The sequence below is a fragment of the Macaca mulatta genome, chromosome 3 (assembly GCF_049350105.2).
Source record: "Macaca mulatta isolate MMU2019108-1 chromosome 3, T2T-MMU8v2.0, whole genome shotgun sequence".
Lineage (NCBI taxonomy): Eukaryota > Metazoa > Chordata > Mammalia > Primates > Cercopithecidae > Macaca > Macaca mulatta.
Window position 1 is genome coordinate 189,096,463 of NC_133408.1, and position 17,053 is coordinate 189,113,515.

The 17,053-nt window shown below is 47.9% G+C and overlaps 1 protein-coding gene across 2 annotated transcripts in view; it reads left to right on the forward strand.

Annotated features, from left to right (window-relative positions):
- ZNF783 (zinc finger protein 783) overlaps nt 1-17,050 on the forward strand; it is a 28,102-nt gene extending 11,052 nt beyond the window's left edge. For both annotated transcript variants that reach the window (XM_015135233.3, XM_015135232.3), the window contains exons 5-6: nt 11,169-11,297; nt 13,618-17,050. In XM_015135233.3, coding sequence (XP_014990719.2) covers nt 11,169-11,297; nt 13,618-14,435 — 947 coding nt within the window. In that variant the 3' untranslated portion in view covers nt 14,436-17,050. The remainder of the gene's footprint in view (nt 1-11,168; nt 11,298-13,617) is intronic.
- The last annotated feature ends 3 nt before the right edge of the window (nt 17,051-17,053 follow it).

Consider the following 17,053-nt stretch of genomic DNA (forward strand, 5'->3'; position numbering starts at 1 on the left):
TGTCACTAGATCTTATTCATTCTATTTAACTGTATTTGTTACCCGTTAACCATCTCTACTTCCCCCCTCACACCTTCCCCCAACCCTTCCCAGCCTTAGGTAACCATCGTTCAACTTCTCTGTCTCCATGAATTCAACTGTTTTACTTTTTGGCTCCCAAAATGAATGAGAACATACAAAGTTTGTCTTTCTGTGCCTTGCTTATTTCACGTAACATAATGTCCTCCAGTTCCACCCATGTTGTTGCAAATGACAGGATCTCCTTTTTTATAGCTGTATATATGTACCACATTTTCTCTGTCCCTTTGCCTGGTGATGGACACTTAGGTTGCTTCCAAATCTTGACGATTGTGAATAATAAACATGGGAGTGCAGATAGATACACTGATTTCCTTTCTTTTGGGTATATACTTAGCAGTGGGGTTGCTGGGTCATGTGGTAGTTCTGCTTTTAGTTCTTTTGAGGCACCTGTGTACTGTCCTCCATAGTGGTTGCACGAATTTACATTCCCACCAGCAGTGTTCGCGGGTTCCCTTTTCTTCACATCCTTGCCGGCGTGTGTTATTGCCTGTCTTAACTGGGATGAGATGATAAGTCATTGTCGTTTTGATTTGCATTTCTCTGATGATTGATTATGTTGAGCACCTTTTCATATACCTGTTTGCCATTTGTACATTTTTTTTTTTTTGAGACGGATTCTCACTCTGTCACCCAGGTTGGAGTGCGGTGGCGCATCTTGGCTCACTGCAAACTCCGTCTCCCGGGTTCACGCCATTCTCCTGCCTCAGCCTCCCGAGTAGCTGGGACCACAGGCGCCCGCCACCACGCCTGGCTAATTTTTTATATTTTTAGTAGAGATGGGGTTTCACCATGTTAGTTAGCCAGGATGGTCTCCATCTCCTGACCTCATGATCCGCCTGCCTTGGCCTCCCAAAGTCCTGGGATTACAGGCATGAGCCCCCGTGCCCAGCCACATTTTTTTTTTCTTTTTTTTTTTTTGAGACAGGGTCTCACTCTGTTGCCCAGGTATGACAGGAGTGCAGTGGCACAATCAGAGCTCACTGCAACCCAGTCTCCTGGGTTCAAGCCATTCTCCCACCTCATCCTCCCAAGTAGCTGGGACTAGAGGCATGTGTCACCACGCCCAGCTAATTTTTGTATTTCTTGTAGAGATGGAGTTGTGCTGTGTTGCCCAGGCTGGTCTTGAACTCCTGGACTCGAGCAATCTTCCTGCCACAGCCTCCCAAAGCACTGAGATTACAGGCATGAGCCACCATGCCCAACCTGTATGCCGTCTTTTGAGGAATGTCTATTCAGATCTTTTGCCCATTTTTAATCAGATTGTTTTTTAATTGGGTAATTGGATTTTTTCCTATAGATTTGTTTGAGCCCTTTAGATATTCTGGTTATAAATCCCTTGTCAGATGGATAATTTGCGAATATTTTTTCCCATTCTGTGGGGTGTCTTTTCACTTTGTTGATTGATTCCTTTGCTGTGCAGAAGGTTTTTAACTTGATGTGATCCCATTTGTTCATCTTTTGCTTTGGTTGTCTGTGCTTTAGGGTATTACTCAAATCTTTGCCCAGACCAATATCCTGGAGAGTTTCCCCAATGTTTTCTTGAAGTAGTTTGATAGTTTGAGGTCTTATATTTAAGTTTTTAATCTATTTTGATTTGATTTTTTTATATGATGAGAGATAGGAGTTTAGTTTTATTTTTCTGCGTATGGATATTCAGTTTTCCTGGCACAATTTATGGAAATGACTGTCCTTATTCCAATATATGTTCTTTTTTTTTCTTTTTTTGTGACAGAGTCTCACTCTGTCACCCAGACTGGAGTGCGGTGGCACAATCTTGGCTCATTGCAACCTCTGCCTCGCGGGTTCAGTTCTCCTGTCTCAGCCTCCTGAGTAGCTGGGACTACAGGCGCCTGCCACCACTCCCGGCTAATTTTTGTATTTTTAGTAGAGATAGGGTTTCGCCATATTGGTCAGGCTGGTTTTGAACTCCTGACCTCAGGTGATCCGCCAGCCTCGGCCTCCCAAAGTGTTGGGATTACAGGCATGAGCCACCACGCCTGGCCTAATGTATGTTCTTGATACCTTTATCAAAAATGAGTTTGCTGTAGATGTGTGGGTTTATTTCTGGGTTCCCTATTCTGTTCTTTTGGTCTGTTTGTCTGTTTTTATGCAATTACCATGCTGTTTTGGTTACTCTAGATCTGTAGTTTAATTTGAAGTCAGGTAATAGATTCCTCTGGTAAAAATGAGTTTGCTGTAGATGTATGGGTTTATTTTTGGGTTCCCTATTCTGTTCTTTTGGTCTATTTGTCTGTTTTTATGCCATTACCATGCTGTTTTGGTTACTATAGATCTGTAGTTTAATTTGAAGTCAGGTAATAGATTCCTCTAGTTTTGTTCTTTTTGCTTAGGATGGCTTTGGCTATTTCAGGTTTTTCATGGTTCTGTATATACTTTAGGATTATTTTTTCTATTTCTGTGAAGAATGTCCTTGATATTTTGATAGGAATTGCATTGAGTCTGGAGATTGCTTTGTGTAGTGTGGGCATTATAACTAATTCTGAACATGGAATATCTTTCCATTGTTTGGTGTCCTCTTCAATTTCTTGCATTAATGTTTCATAATTTTCGTTCTAGATATCTTTTACTTCTTTTGTTAAGTTTTTTCCTAGGTTTTTAATTTTATGTATAGCTATTGTAAACGGGATTATTTTCTTGATTTCTTTTTCAGATTGTTCACTGTTGGCATATAAAAAGGCTACTGATTTTGTATGTTGATTCCGTAGGCTGCAACTTTGCTGAATTTATCAGTTCTAATAGGTGTTTTTTGGTGGAGTCTTTAGGTTTTTCTAAATATAAGATCATATAATCTGCAAACAAGGATAATTTAACTTCTTCCTTTCTAATGTGGATGCTCTTTATTTCTTTCTCTTGTCTGCTGTAGCTAGGACTTCCAGGATTATGTTGAACAACAGTGGTGAAAGTGCATCCTTATCTTGTTCATCCTTATCTTGTTCCCGATCTTAGAGGAAAGGCTTTCAATTTTTCCCCTGTTCAGTATCAGGGGAAACTGGCTGTGCATCTGTTGTATATGGCTTTTATGGTGTTGAAGTATATTCCTTCTGTACCCATTTTTTGGATTTTTTAAAATCATGAAAGTATGTTGAATTTTATCAAATGCTTTTATAGCATCAATTGAAATCCTGTGGTTTTTGTCCTTCGTTCTGTTGATAAGATGTATCACATTCATTGATTTGCAGAGGTTGAATGATTCTTCCATCCCTGCCTGGGATAAATCCCACTTGGTCATGATGAAAGATCTTTTTAATGTGTCATTGAATTTGGTGTGCTAGTATTTTGTTGAGGATTTTTGCATCAGTGTTCATCAGGATATTGGCCTGTAGCTTTCTTTTTTAGATGTGTCTTTGTTTGGTTTTGGTATCAGGGTAATACTGGCCTCATAGAATGAGTTTGGAGGTATTCCCTCCTCCTTTATTTTTCAGAATAGTTTGAAGAGCATTGGTGTGAATTCCTCTTTAAATGTTTGGTAAAATTCAGCAGTGAAACCGTTATGTCCCTGGCTTTTCTTTGCTGCGAGACTTTTTATTGCAACTTTGATCTCATTACTTGTTATTGGTCTGTTGAGGTTTTGGATTTCTTCATGGTTGAATCTTGGTAGATTGTATGTGTCTAGAAATTTATCCATTTCTTCTAGGTTTTTCAATTTATTGGCATATAGTTGTTCATAATAGTCTCATGATCCTTTGATTTTCTGCAGTATTAGTTGTAATACCTCTTTTTTATCTCTGATTTATTTGGATCCTCTTTATCTTAGTCTGGCTAAAGATTTGTCGATTTTATCTTTTCAGAAAACCAACTTTTCATTTCATTGATCTTTTGTATTGTTTTTTGTTTCAATTTTATTTATTTATATTCTGATCTTTATTGTTTTTACACTAATTTGGAGTTTGGTTTGCTCTTACTTTTCTGGTTTTCTAGCATGCATGATTATGTTGTTTGAAGTTTTTCTACTTTTTTGATAGAGGCACTTATTGCTGTAAACTTATATCTTAGTATTGCTTTGCTGTATCTCACAAGTACCATAGGTTAATTTGATATGTCGTGTTTCTATTTTCATTTCTTTCAAAAAATTTCTTTCTTTCTTCTTCTTCTTTTTTTTTTTTTGTTTTCAGACAGGGTCTTGCTCTGTTGCCCAGGCTGAGTGCAGTGGTGTGATCACAGCTTACTGTGGCCTGGTCCTCCTAGGCTCAAGCAGTCCTCCTACCTTAGCCTCCCAAATAACTGGGACTAAAGATGTGTGCCACCATACCTGGCTAATTTTTGATTTTTTGTAGAGATAGGTTCTTGCTATGTTGCCTAGGGTAGTCTCAAACTCCTGGATGCAAATGGTTTCCCCACTTTGCCCTCCCAAAGTGCTGGGATTACAGCTGGCCTCAAAAAATTTCTTAATATCCTCCTTAATTGCTTTGTTGACCCATTGGCCATTCAGGAACATATTATTTAATTTCCATGTTTTTATATAGTTTCCAAAGTTCTGCTTGTTATTGATTTCTAGCTTTATTCCATTGTAGTCAGAGAAGATACCTGGTATGATTTCAATTTTTTGAATTTTTAAGAACTTGTTTTGTGGCCTAACATATGGTCTATCCATGAGAATGATCCATGTGCTGAGAAGAAAAAAGTGTATTCTGCAGCCGTTGGATGAAATGTTCTGTGAATATCTTTAGTCTATAGTGCAGATTGAGTCCAGTGTTTCTCTGCTGGTTTTCTTTCTGAATGCTCTGTCCAGTGCGGAAAGTGCGGTGTCAGAGATGCCAGTTATTACTGTATTGGGGTCTGTTTCTCTCTTTAGCTCTAACAGTATTTGCTTTATACATCTAGGCGCTCCAGAGTTGGGTGCATGTATATTTATTATGCTATTAATATATCCTCTTGCCGAATTTACCCCTTTAGCATTATATAATGAACTTCTTTGTCTCTTTTTATAGTTTTGTCTGAAAATCTGTTTGGTCTGCTATAAGTCTAGTTACTCCTACTCTTTTTTGGTTTCCATTTGCATACAGTAGTTTTTCTATCCCATAGTGCACATGTGTCTTTAGGCATTTCTTTGGGCAACAAGAGCGAGACTTTGTCTCAAAAAAAAAAATTGGTTCATATTTAGACTTTCTACTCAAGATATGAGTAGCTTACACAGTACAATTACAGTATTATCATACTCTGTGTTTGTGTACTTGCTATTACCAGTGAGTTTTGTACCTTCAGATTTTTTTTTTTATTCCTTATTAATGTCCTTTACTTTTTGATTGAAGTACTCCCTTTAGCATTTCTTGTAGGACAGGACTGGTGTTGATGAAATCTCTTAGTTTTTGTTTGTCTGAGAAAATCTTTATTTTTCCTTTATGTTTGAAGGATATTTTTGCTGGATATATTATTCTAGGATAAAAGCTTTTTGCCTTCAGCACTTTTATTTTTAGTTTTTTGGAGACAGTCCCTCTGGTGCCCAGACTGGAGTGAAGTGGCACAATCTTGGCTCACTGAACCTCTGCCTCCCAGGTTCAAGTGATTCTCGTGCCTCAGCCTTCCAAGTAGCTGTGATTACTGGCATGTGCCACCACATCTGCCTAATTTTTTGTATTTTTAGTAGAGACGGGGTTTCACCGTATTGGCCAAGCTGGTCTCAAACTCCTGAGCTCTGGCAGTCCGCCCACCTCAGCCTTCCGAAGTGCTAGGATTACAGGCATGTGCCACTACGCCTGGCCTTTCAGGACTTTAAATATGTTGTGCCACTCTCTTGAAAACTTGTCAGGTTTCCACTGCAAAGTCTGCTGCCAGACGTATTGGAGCTCTATTGTATGTCATTTGTGTCTTGTCTTTTGCTGCTTTTAGGATCCTTTTTTAATATCCTTGACCTCTGGGAGTCTGATTACTAAATGCCTTGAGGTAGTCTTACCTTGGTTAACTCTGCTTGGTGTTTGCTAACCTTCTTGTACTTGAATATTGATATATCTTTAGGTTTGGAAAATTCTCTGTTATCATGTTTGAGTAAACTTTTTGTTTTTTGTTTTTTTGGTTACAGAGTTTTGCTCTGTTGCCCAGGCTGGAGTATAGTGGCGTGATCTTGGCTCACTGCAAACTCTGCTTTGCGGGCTCAAGTGATTCTCCCGCCTCAGTCTCCCTAGTAACTGGGATTACAGGTGCTTGCCGCCGCACCCGGCTAATTTTTGTACTTTCAGTAGAGATGAGGTTTCGCCATGTTGGCCAGGCCAGTCTCAAACTCCTGGCCTCAAGTTGATCCATCTGCCTCAGCCTCCCAAAGTGCTGGGATTATAGGCATGAGCCACCATGCCTGTCGTGGCTAGGGCTGTTCTAAATGCTCCCTCTGTGGGTGGGTGCCAGCTAGGTTCTGCCTGGTGTTGCTTTCTGCTGTGACAGGGCAGCACTGAGTTCCGATGCAGAGTCCTACAATCATTGCACTCTCCTTCCCCCAAGCACACACATTCTCTCTCGCGAGCTGCATGGCTGCTGCGGGGGTGTGGAGGAGGGTCGGTATCAGCAATTCAAGACTATCTTTCCCGCCCTCTTCAGTGCTGCTTTCCTCCATATGATGGTACAGCTAGGTACCGTGACTGCTCATCTGGATTTTGGTGTTTTTGAAGGTGCTTTCTTGTGTGAATAGTAGTGAATTTGGTGTTTCTGTGGGGAGATAATCGCTGGAGGGTTGTTTTCGACCATCTTGTTCCCCCGCCTCCCTTTTTTTTTTTTTTTTTTTTTTGAGGCAAGATGTTACTCTGTCATCCAGTCTGGAGTGCAGTCATATAATCATGGCTCACTGCAGCCTTGAACTCCTAGGCTCAAGTGTCTTCCCACCTCAGCCTCCTGAGTAGCTAGGACTACAGGCATGTGCCACTATGCCTGGCAGGTTTTAAAATTTTTGTAGAGACAGGGTCTTACTGTGTTGCCCAGGCTGGTCTCAAACTCCTGACCTCAAACAATCCTCCTGCCTTGGCCTCCCAAAGTGGCAAGATTACAGGCATGAACCACTGCACCTGGCCCTATTTTTTATATGTTTAAGGGCCATTTAAATTTCTTATTCTGTGAATTATTTATGTTTCTTGCTCTAGGAATCTTTTAAAAAATGCATATTTCCTAGGCCTACCCCAAACCTACTGATGAGACTCCCAGGGGTGCTCCCCAGGGGATGCTGCTATACTAGCCTAGTACAGGATTTGGGTTTGGGAGCCCCCATTGTAGTGTTCTGAGCCAGGAGTCCCTAAAGAGTGAGATATGTGTGTGTGTGTGTGACTGAGTCTCACTCTGTTGCCTAGGCTGGAGTGTAGTGGCACAATCTCAGCTCACTGCAACCTCCACCTCACAGGTTCAAGCGATTCTACTGTCTCAGTCTCCTGAGTAGTTGGGATTACAGGCATGCACCACCATGCCCAGTTAATTTTTGTATTTTTAGTAGAGATGGGGTTTCATCATGTTGACCAGGCTAGTTGAACTCCTGACCCCAGGTGACCCGCCTGCCTTGGCCTCCCAAAGTGCTGGGATTACAGGCTTTAGCCACTGTCCCCAGCTTCCCCCACCCCTTTTTAAAATCACTCTATATTCAAAATATATCAGCTCTTTTACTTACAGAGAAAATATGAAACTAAACATTTGTTCTCTTAGCCTCCATAATGAAACCTGTATTCAGAATATGTCCACTTTAAAAAGAAGTAAAAGATTTGCAGATTATAAAGCTGAAACCTGGGAACTTTGGCATGTATTGTTTCTGTGAGTCCAGTTTTTTTTTTTTTTTTGTTCCTGGAGTCAGAGTTTCTCTCTTGTTGCCCAGGCTGGAGTGCAATGGCTCGATCTTGGCTCACTGCAACCTCCACCTCCCGGGTTCAAGTGATTCTTCTGCCTCAGCCTCCCAAGTAGCTGGGATTACAGGTGCGTGCCACCATACCTGGCTAATTTTTTTTGTATTTTTAGTAGAGACGGGGTTTTGCCATGTTGGTCAGGCTGGTCTTGAATTCCTGACCTCAAGTGATCCACCCACCTCAGCCTCCCAAAGTGCTGGGATTACAGGCATGAGCCACCGTGCCCGGCCTGTTTCTGGGAGTCCAGTTCTTTCATCCCTCTGTAGCTGATACCTGCCTACTTGGGGCACTGGTTGCCACCACCACGGTCTACTCTTCTTTTTTTTTTTTTTTAAATTCCCATTTTACAGATAAACTGTAAAATTTATTATTTATTTATTTTTTATTCTGAGTGGCATACTCTTGTGTGTCGTCACTTGTAACAGCTGAGCTCATGGCATTTTCTGGGAGACGGTGCTGCTGTCTCTCCTGCTGTTCTTTCTTTCTTTCTTTTTTTTTTTTTTTTTTGAGACAGTCTTGCTTTGTCACCCGGGCTGAAGTGCAGTGGCGCTATCTCAGCTCACTGCAAGCTCCATCTCCCGGGTTCATGCCATTCTCCCTGCCTCAGCCTCTCTAGTAGCTGAGACTACAGGCGCCCACCACAACACTGCCTGGCCAATTTTTTGTATTTTTAGTAGAGACAGGGTTTGACTGTGTTAGCCAGGATGGTCTCGATCTCCTGACCTCGTGATCCATCAGCCTTGGCCTCTCAAAGTGCTGGGATTGCAGGCGTGAGCCACCGCGCCTGGCCCTGTCCTGCCATTCAAAATGATCTCCAATGAGGTTGCCTTCTTGACCTGTGCTTCCCTTTATTCATCTGGGGGCACTGGAGGCCAAGGGGCTGCGTGGGTCTTCACCTGATGGAACTGATGGAACTGATGGAAGTGGCATTTTTGGAGAGGCCTGCGACTGCCCCAACTAGGAGCACCGCTGGCTTGTAGGCTGCTCGATCCTGGGGGTGCTGCTCCTTTGCCAGTGCTGTCCCCCAAATCCAACTGCAGCAGAATCTGGCTCTTCTTTCCAATATTTAAAAATTATTCTTAACTTTTTTTTTTTTTTTTTGGCACAGTCTTGCTCTGTCGCTCAGTCTGGAGTGGTGCAGTCATAGCTTACTGCAGACTCAACTTCCTGGGCTCAAGTGATCCTCCCACCTCAGCCCCCTGAGTAGCTGGAACTACAGGCACATGCCACCACACCCAGCTAATTTTTGTATTTTTTTGTAGAGGCAGGGTTTCACCATGTTGCCTATACTGGTCTCAAGCTCCTGAGCTCAAGTAATTCTTCCACCTTGGCCTCCCAGAGTGTTGGGATTACAGGCGTGAGCCACTGTGCCCAGCCTTATTTTCAATTATTAGTGGCTCATGAACAGTCAGGATTCATTATTTTCACTTAGACCGTTCTGTTTCTCATTCTTTTTTGAGGCTTCATCTTGCTCAGTCACCACCTTGTGATGCTTGGGGCTGTTTAGTAGGATGGATGATGTGTTTCTCTTTGTTGTAGGAAGGATCCAAAGATCAAACTTCAGAGGATGATCCACTGAAATTTTCAGGATCTGCTGAGGAAGCAACCGTCTTTAGGCTTGTCATGAAAATAACATTTTTAGGGGCAGTAAAACCCGTTGGTTTATAACTCTCCCATACATAAAGGGGAATTGGTAGCAGTGTTAGCAGGCACAGACTCCACTGGATTATTATTTTTCACCAGTATTTCACCCTTTGATAACCTTCTGGCTGGTTTTACCTCTTCTCTTAGAAGAGAACCTCAGTTGAGGTAGAGTGGACAGGACCCCACTTGGGTTACTTTTTAAAAATTAATTAATTAATTAATTAATTTATTTATTTGAGACTGGGTCTGGCCCCGTAGCCCAGGTTGGAATGCAAGTGGCACAGTCATGGCTCACTGCAGCCTCATACTTGTGGACTCAAGCCATCCTCCTGCCTCAGCCTCCCAACTAGCAGGGACTACAGTCATGCACCACCACACTTTTGGTTGTTCTTTTATCTCTTGACAAGGCATTGTTCTCTGGAGTTTTAAGTTTAGGAAGATCCAACGTGGTAAATTCAAACTCAGGTTTGGAGGTTTTCCTACTTTTCCCATAATTCTGGGTTTGTTGTCTCTTCCCTTCTGATCTGATGCCCATCCAATTTCAAATTCCTCTTAGCATCAAGTGGACAAACGATGTGAGCCATTTGCTGATTTCATCTCTGATTGGTAGCATTCTGTCAGCTCTTACTGTCAGCCTTTTGCTCATCATAGTTTTTTTCTCATCATCTTTTTCTGCTTAAAAAATCAGAGCTTCAGCTGGGCGCAGTAGCTCACTCCTGTAATCCCAGCACTTTGGGAGGCCGAGAGGGTGGATCACGAGGTCAGGAGTTCAAGACCAGCCTGGCCAACATGGTGGAACCCCGTCTCTACTAAAAAAATACAAAAATTAGCCAGGCATGGTGGCGGGCGTCTGTAATCCCTGCTACTCGGGAGGCTGAGGCAGAGAATTGCTTGAACCCGGGAGGCAGAGCTTGCAGTGAGCCGAGATCACGCCACTGCACTCCAGCCTGGGTGACAGAGTGAGACTCCGCCTCAAAAAAGAAAAAAAAAATCAGAGTTTCATTTCTTGTGTGAGAGGACACATGCTCATTTTGAGGCTTTACCGTTTGAAAGTCTTGCTGACAGCTGGGTTGGTTACGATCACTCTGGGAGGTGGGCGCTGATTAAACATGAATGGACTCAGTTCTAAGAAGTAGGTGTAGGGATGGAGTTATTTTGAAAGAAAACTTCTGAGGGGGAAACCTTGATGCTCCTAACGCCATGTCTTCAGTTGTGTTTCTGCCCTGCCTTGGGTCCCTTATGTCATAAGAGCAGCTTGGAGGAGGAGGAGGAGGCCCGAGCGCGGGAGGTGGTGGCCACCCCATTGGCTGCTGGGACAGGCATGGTGTTTCTCTTTCCTGCCTTAAAATGCCAGAGTCTGTCATGACCTGCCTGGTGATCATTACCATGAATTCCTGTCTGCTGAATTCCTGTGCTGCAGTTTCCTTCTCTGGGACAAGAGGCTTTAGACTGGAATCTAGCTGCCAGGTATTCGGTGGCGTCCACCTCACTGTCATGCCCTGTGCTGCAGCTGAGGCCCCAGGATCCCAGTGACTCTGCCTTTCCCCAGAGGGTCCCTGGTCATCTGGGCAGGAGACCTCTGTGTTGTGCTCAGTGTCACTGATTTGCATTCTCCAGGCCTCCCTCCATATCCAGAGCACCTCACCAGCCCACTCAGCCCTGCCCAGGAGGAGCTGAAAGAAGGGCAGGCCCCCAAGCAGCAGCAGGACTCAGAGGTGAGAGTGGCCCCAGTCGGGCCAGGAGCAGGTGAGTGAGAACAGCGAGGCGGCAGGATGAACAGTGTCCCGAGGCAGCAGGCGGTTACCAAGCGACGGTGCTGAGGAAAAGCACTGGAAGCGTGGGGCTGGGAGAGATGGCTGGGAGACTGGTTGGGCTGGGTTGGACAGGCTTTCTGGGAAAGGGGCCCCTGAGACAGGGCTTGAAAGAAGGTAGGTTTTGGCATTTTCAGCATGAGAAAACAGTGTATAGACGGGTGGGTTCCTCCACGTGTTGGGGGCCTGGGCACAGGGGTCCAGCAGAGTGAGGGGAGGGGTAGATGGGTGTGTTGTGCCTCCCCAGGGTTCTTACGAGGGTCCCATCCACAGGGCAGTGTGTGTCCTGTGCCTAGCGCGGCGCCAGCGTGGTGTTTCTCAGTAAACGCCCTTTCTGAAGACCTGCTGGGAACTCTGGCTTTAGCCATGCTTCCAGACCTCTTTGTCTGCTTTTATTTAAAGGCAGTCCCTGCCTGTCCTTTCACAAAAAGATGTATCAGGCCATTAGCAGAACACTTGGCAAACAGTCCAGAGCTCTGTTCTCTGTCGAGTGTTCCTCTGCGGGGCTGGCTCCTCCACCTGGTTCTGCCGCTGGCCCGACTTTCAGTCTCTGGTTGCTTTCTCTGTGGTGATTTCTGATTTCTTCCCCACTGGATCTTCCTCCATTCCCTGGGTTTCTCTTTCCAGCCAGTGTGTAAGTCTGGGCTGTGCTCATGGAGTTGGAGAGATGGGACCCTCTTAGGCAGGAGGGCAGTGTTCCTGCCCCATTGCAGACCTGGAACGGTGTCCCGGAGCCTCCCAACCCTCTGTTCTTTTGAGGCTCATCAGGGTGACAGATGCTGAGGGACAGGTCATTAGCACTGGCCCGCAGGGGTGTTGGGGATGTGGCCTTCGTAGCTCTTGTCTCACCTCTGAAGCCCTCCGGACAGAAGCCCTAGGCCTCCTCTCCCTGGCAGGGACTTGCGTATGTCCAGGGCTGCTGGGGAGATGGCTATGCACGCTGCAAGCCATGGGTGTCCTGCAGCCGGTGTTGGGAGAGGCCCTTGCCGAGTCTCACACGGCCCCCAGCCAGCACCAGCATTTTATCCTTGATTAAGTCGAAAGGAGAGTCTAGATGGGGAGTCTCCAACTTCCTCCACCAGGGACATCCTGCCAGGCATGGGGCCAGGGGAAGAAGGGCGGAGGCACCTGTGGCCGCAGCAGAGCCCCACAGGAGCGTGGGGGCCTTTTGGGAGTGGGGTGGGGTTGGGTGGTGGGACGTGGTGACGGGCTTCCTCCTGAGGGTTCTGTCCCTCCCTCTCCAGCTGCTATCTCCCTGGGGACTGTGGGGACCCAGATCAGTCTGGGGTCCTTCCTGGTCTTTCCCCATTGTGGTCTGGTCTGGCCTGGCTGGAAAGGCACTGCATGAAAACCCAGGCATCAGATCCCAGGCATGTGGTCTGATGATGATGGAAAAGCTATTCATGTGGTCTTGGCATGGCTGGGCTCCCAGCCCCCATGTCAACAGTCTGTGTTCCTCTGCCCAGAGACTCTGCTTCCCTGAGAGGGTATGGTGCTAGGACCCTTCCTCCCTCACATTAGGGACCCCTGAGAGCTGGGTGCTGAGACCTGGGGTCTCAGGTCTCCAGCACATTGCTGTGACCACCTGCCACTGCCTTGGTTGTCCTTGTCACTGCTGTCCAGCAGCTCCTTGGCTCCACCCAACCTGGGAGTTGAGTGAGACTCACACAGACCCAGGCAAGAATCTCAGGTCCTAGCACCTCCTGTCACCAGTGAGTGTAGTGGCAGGCAGGTCATGGACGCTCTGTGCGGATTTGTCATGTGGATGAGCAGCTGAGCATGGGTGCAGCACTCACCACCCCTAGTCCGCAGAGGCCTCTTAGGGTGGTCTGGGGGCAGCGAGGGCCCCTGGGGCTCATTGTCTTTCACAGATGGTAACTAGTGTCACCAGAACTCTTGGGGGTGGGGTCCTGCCACCCTCTCTGCTGTGCCAAGGGTCTCTGCTTCTGTGTCCCACTCCAGCTGACCCCTGACCTCCGGGCTCCCTGGCTCCTGGCCTTGCAGCTTGATCTCCCCTCCCCTGATGTCCTTAGCTTGGCCTCCAGGAATGAGGCTGATGACAACAATCAGGACTGAGTGACCGTGCGAGGCAGTGCCTGTGTGGCCGGGCTCAGTGAGCAGGACCCCTGCAATGTGCTGTGAGCACTGTGGGGAGAGAGGGCCCAGCTGAGGCTGGAAGCCAGGACTGGGCCGAGTGACCTGGGGGACAGGGTGGTGAGGTCCACTTAGAAACCAACGTAGACTCCTTTTGCCAGGTGGTGGTGTGGTCATCAAGACAGAGGCACAGTCTGAAGACGAGATGAGGCCTGAGCGGCTTTATCTGGGGGTGTCCCGAGGCCAGACCGAATGCAGAATCCCCCGAGGGCCCAGGAACAGGCCTGGGGGCTCCAGCCGTCATCAGGCCCAGGGCGTGCCCAGGGTGCGGGCAGGGGAGCCACGGCCACCGGGGGTCGGCGGGGAGACGCCCCGAGTCCTTTCCCGCCGGCGGCAGCGGGCATTCACCTGCCCCGAATGTGGGCAGAGCTTCCGCCTGAAGATCAACCTGACGATTCATCAGCGGACCCACGTGGAGGAGGGGCGGCGGGAGGCCCCCGGGGACAGCCAGACCACGCTGGAGCCGGGGGAGGTGGTGGTGCCTGGCCCTGTCATCCGCTGGCTCCCCGAGGAGCCTGAGGGCCGCCGCTCTGTGGCGGGCGGCCGTGCGTTGGTGGGGCGGCGGCCTGCGGCCAGCAAGATGTACCACTGCAGCGAGTGCCTGCGCTTCTTCCAGCAGCGCAAGAGCCTGCTGCTGCACCAGCGCCTGCACACCGGCAATGGCCAGGGCTGGCCCGCCTGCCCCTACTGCGGCAAGGCCTTCCGCCGGCCCTCGGACCTCTTCCGGCACCAGCGCATCCACACTGGTGAGCGGCCTTACCAGTGCCCCCAGTGTGGCCGGACCTTCAACCGGAACCACCACCTGGCTGTGCACATGCAGACCCACGCCCGAGGCCAGGCGGGCCCACACTTGCCTGCCGCCCCTGCCCGCCACGGGAGCCCCCCGCTGCCCTGGCCCAGCCGCACGGAAGAGGGCTGACCAGGCAGTAGGCCACAGGGGACTCCTGGCAGGGCCTCTCCCCTGTGCCTGACGCGGGTTCCTCCTCTTTCTGGAATGGAGAGAGGTTTGTTGTTTTTACTCATTCAAATGGGAAGCCCGCCGCCCTTCTGGTGGCAGTGTGTGTGACTGGGTGCCTTCTGTTTCCTGTTTGCACTCTTTGCTGCCTTTTCTGCATTCCTGACTTGTAAAAGATTCCTTAAGGCTTAAGGGATGCCTTATTTTTGATGGGGCCTCTGGTAGGTACCACAGCCAAGAGGACCAGAGATCATGGCCCTTCCAGTATGGGGGCGATAGAGACATCGGGGACCTGGGATTTTTGTTTTGTGCAGAGGTCTCCGGCCTGCTGTCACCATGAGACAGGGGAGTGGATGGTTGGCCTGAAGAAAGGGTCCTGGAAAGTTTTCTACTTTGCTATTTTGAAACTTTTTTTCCCTTGTTATAGAGACTCAAGTGCTTTTGTAAATGTGTGTAGTTGCTAATAGAACTTCGCCTTTTGCAAAGTGGAAAGAGCCGGCTTTTCCATGTGGGGCTCGCAGAACTGGAAGGGGAACTACCTCCACCAGCCTGTGGGTCTTTTATTTTTTTAAGATGGAGTTTCGCTTTTGTTGCCCAGGCTGGAGTGCAGTGGTGCAATCTCCAGAGGTTGCTCACTGCAACCTCTGCCTCTCGGGTTCAAGTGATTCTCCTGTTTCAGCCTTCTGAGTAGCTGGGATTATAGAGGTGAGCCACCACTCCTGGCTAATTTTTGTATTTTTAGTAGAGACAGGGTTTCATCATGTTATCCAGACTGGTCTCGAACTCCTGACCTCAGGTGACTCGCCTGCCTCAGCCTCCTGAAGTGCTGGGATTACAGGCGTGAGCCACTGCTCCTGCCCAGCCTGTGGGTTTTGACGGGGATGTCTTGGCTGCTGTCTCGGAAGCACAGTGTCTCCCTAGGTGTGTGTTTCTTGGCCCAAAGTGACTCCCAGTATTCCTAGTCCTTACCCCACAGGATAGGCACGTCCATTATTTACTTTTGTTTGTCAGCTGGGAGGGGAAACTGAAGCCTGGAGTGGGAGACACTTCTCCCCAAGAGCTCAGTGTTCGTGGGTGTGTAAGATCCATTGACTGGACCCCAGACAGCATCCTGAGGGGCAGTGCGGAGAGAGCCCAGGAAGCCCCTCCCCTAGAGGAGGCCCTTGGTCTGGCTGAGGGCCACCTCTACCCTGGGCCTCCAGGACTGCTTTTCACATTAAAGGGGAGGCAGTCTCTCAAAGGAGTTCTCCCTTGAGCGCTTTGGGCTCTGGGGCAGAGTTGGGCTAGGAGATCTGGGTGAATCCTTCAGTCACGGCTAGTCTCATGTTCCTCTTCTGTCAAAGGGGGTCATCGCCCCAGTGTGTCCTACCTCAGAGTTGTCAGGATCAAATTAAGAGGCACTGGGACAAATATGAAGCCTAGCTTTGTGCTTCCTTTCAAGTTCAGGGCCTCCTTTCTACTCATTCCAGCCTTTTTTTTCCCCCTGTCAGAATCCCTCAGGAAGGACCTTTATCTTCTGGAGTGAGTAGTGGCAGTTCCACTGGGTTCAGTGAAAGACTCGCCCACGGGGCTTTGTTCCCCAGGGGTCCTTTGTGTTTCGGTGAACAAATTCCTACCAAAACATGAGATTCAGACTGTAGAAGTTCAGGCAATAATATCAGGCCTCATGGAGAAGTCTGGAGGTCAGCTGGCTTCTGGTGTCCCATCACACCACTGCGGGTGCTGCCTGTAGAGCAGCCCTGGTGTGGGTGACTCTGAAGCTGGAGTGATGGGACCCCGGCTAACCTTGTTTTTTACCGCCTTGTCTGGCACTGAGAAGTGGCCACCCTTCAGGGCTGCTTCTGGGGGCCTTGGTTCCTGGATGTGCCATTTCCTTGCCCTTCTGACCCTCCCACTTCTTCTAAGCAGAGTTGGGGGCCAGTGGTAGCGTTGCTGTCATCTCTGGGAGGAGGGTGAATATACAAGTCGGTGACAGTTCGGCCAGGCTCCCTTGGGTTTGGGAAGAGGCACCGCCCTTCTGTGCTGTGGATCCTGCTTGTTTGCTTTGGGGTCCCCCAACCCTTGCCAGGAGCTTCACAAATCAGAGACAGGCTGTCAGCAAGAGCTCAGACAGGATGTGTGCAAGTGCAGGTGCGTGAGTTTAACCCTCAGCTGCAGGAGCTAGTCTCAGATGTTCTGGGGATACCTCAGGCTAAGAATTTTGCCGAGTTTCTGGGCTTGTTTTTCTAATGCCAAATGCCCCTGCGTAAGTGGCACAAGGTGCTGATTCTCCTTTTTTCTTTTTTTCATAGCAATGTGTGCAACTTTGAGCTAGGTCTTGTGAATTTGCCTAGCACTCGGACGTGTTTAAGTAATGTTCTTTACATTGAAACGAGTCAACCGAAGCTTTGTGGTGCAGGAGCTGAGGGTTCCCCAGACTCGGTGGGAGCCCTGGTTGGGCCCCAAACTCCCCCAGCAGAGTCCTCGTCTTCCTCATTTGTGAAATAAACGGGTGGGCCACGACGTTAATAAGCCCAAGAAAACTGTGAAGGTGGTAGTCCCTTTCCCTAATTGGTGCGCAATAAACTTGTTGACATGAACGA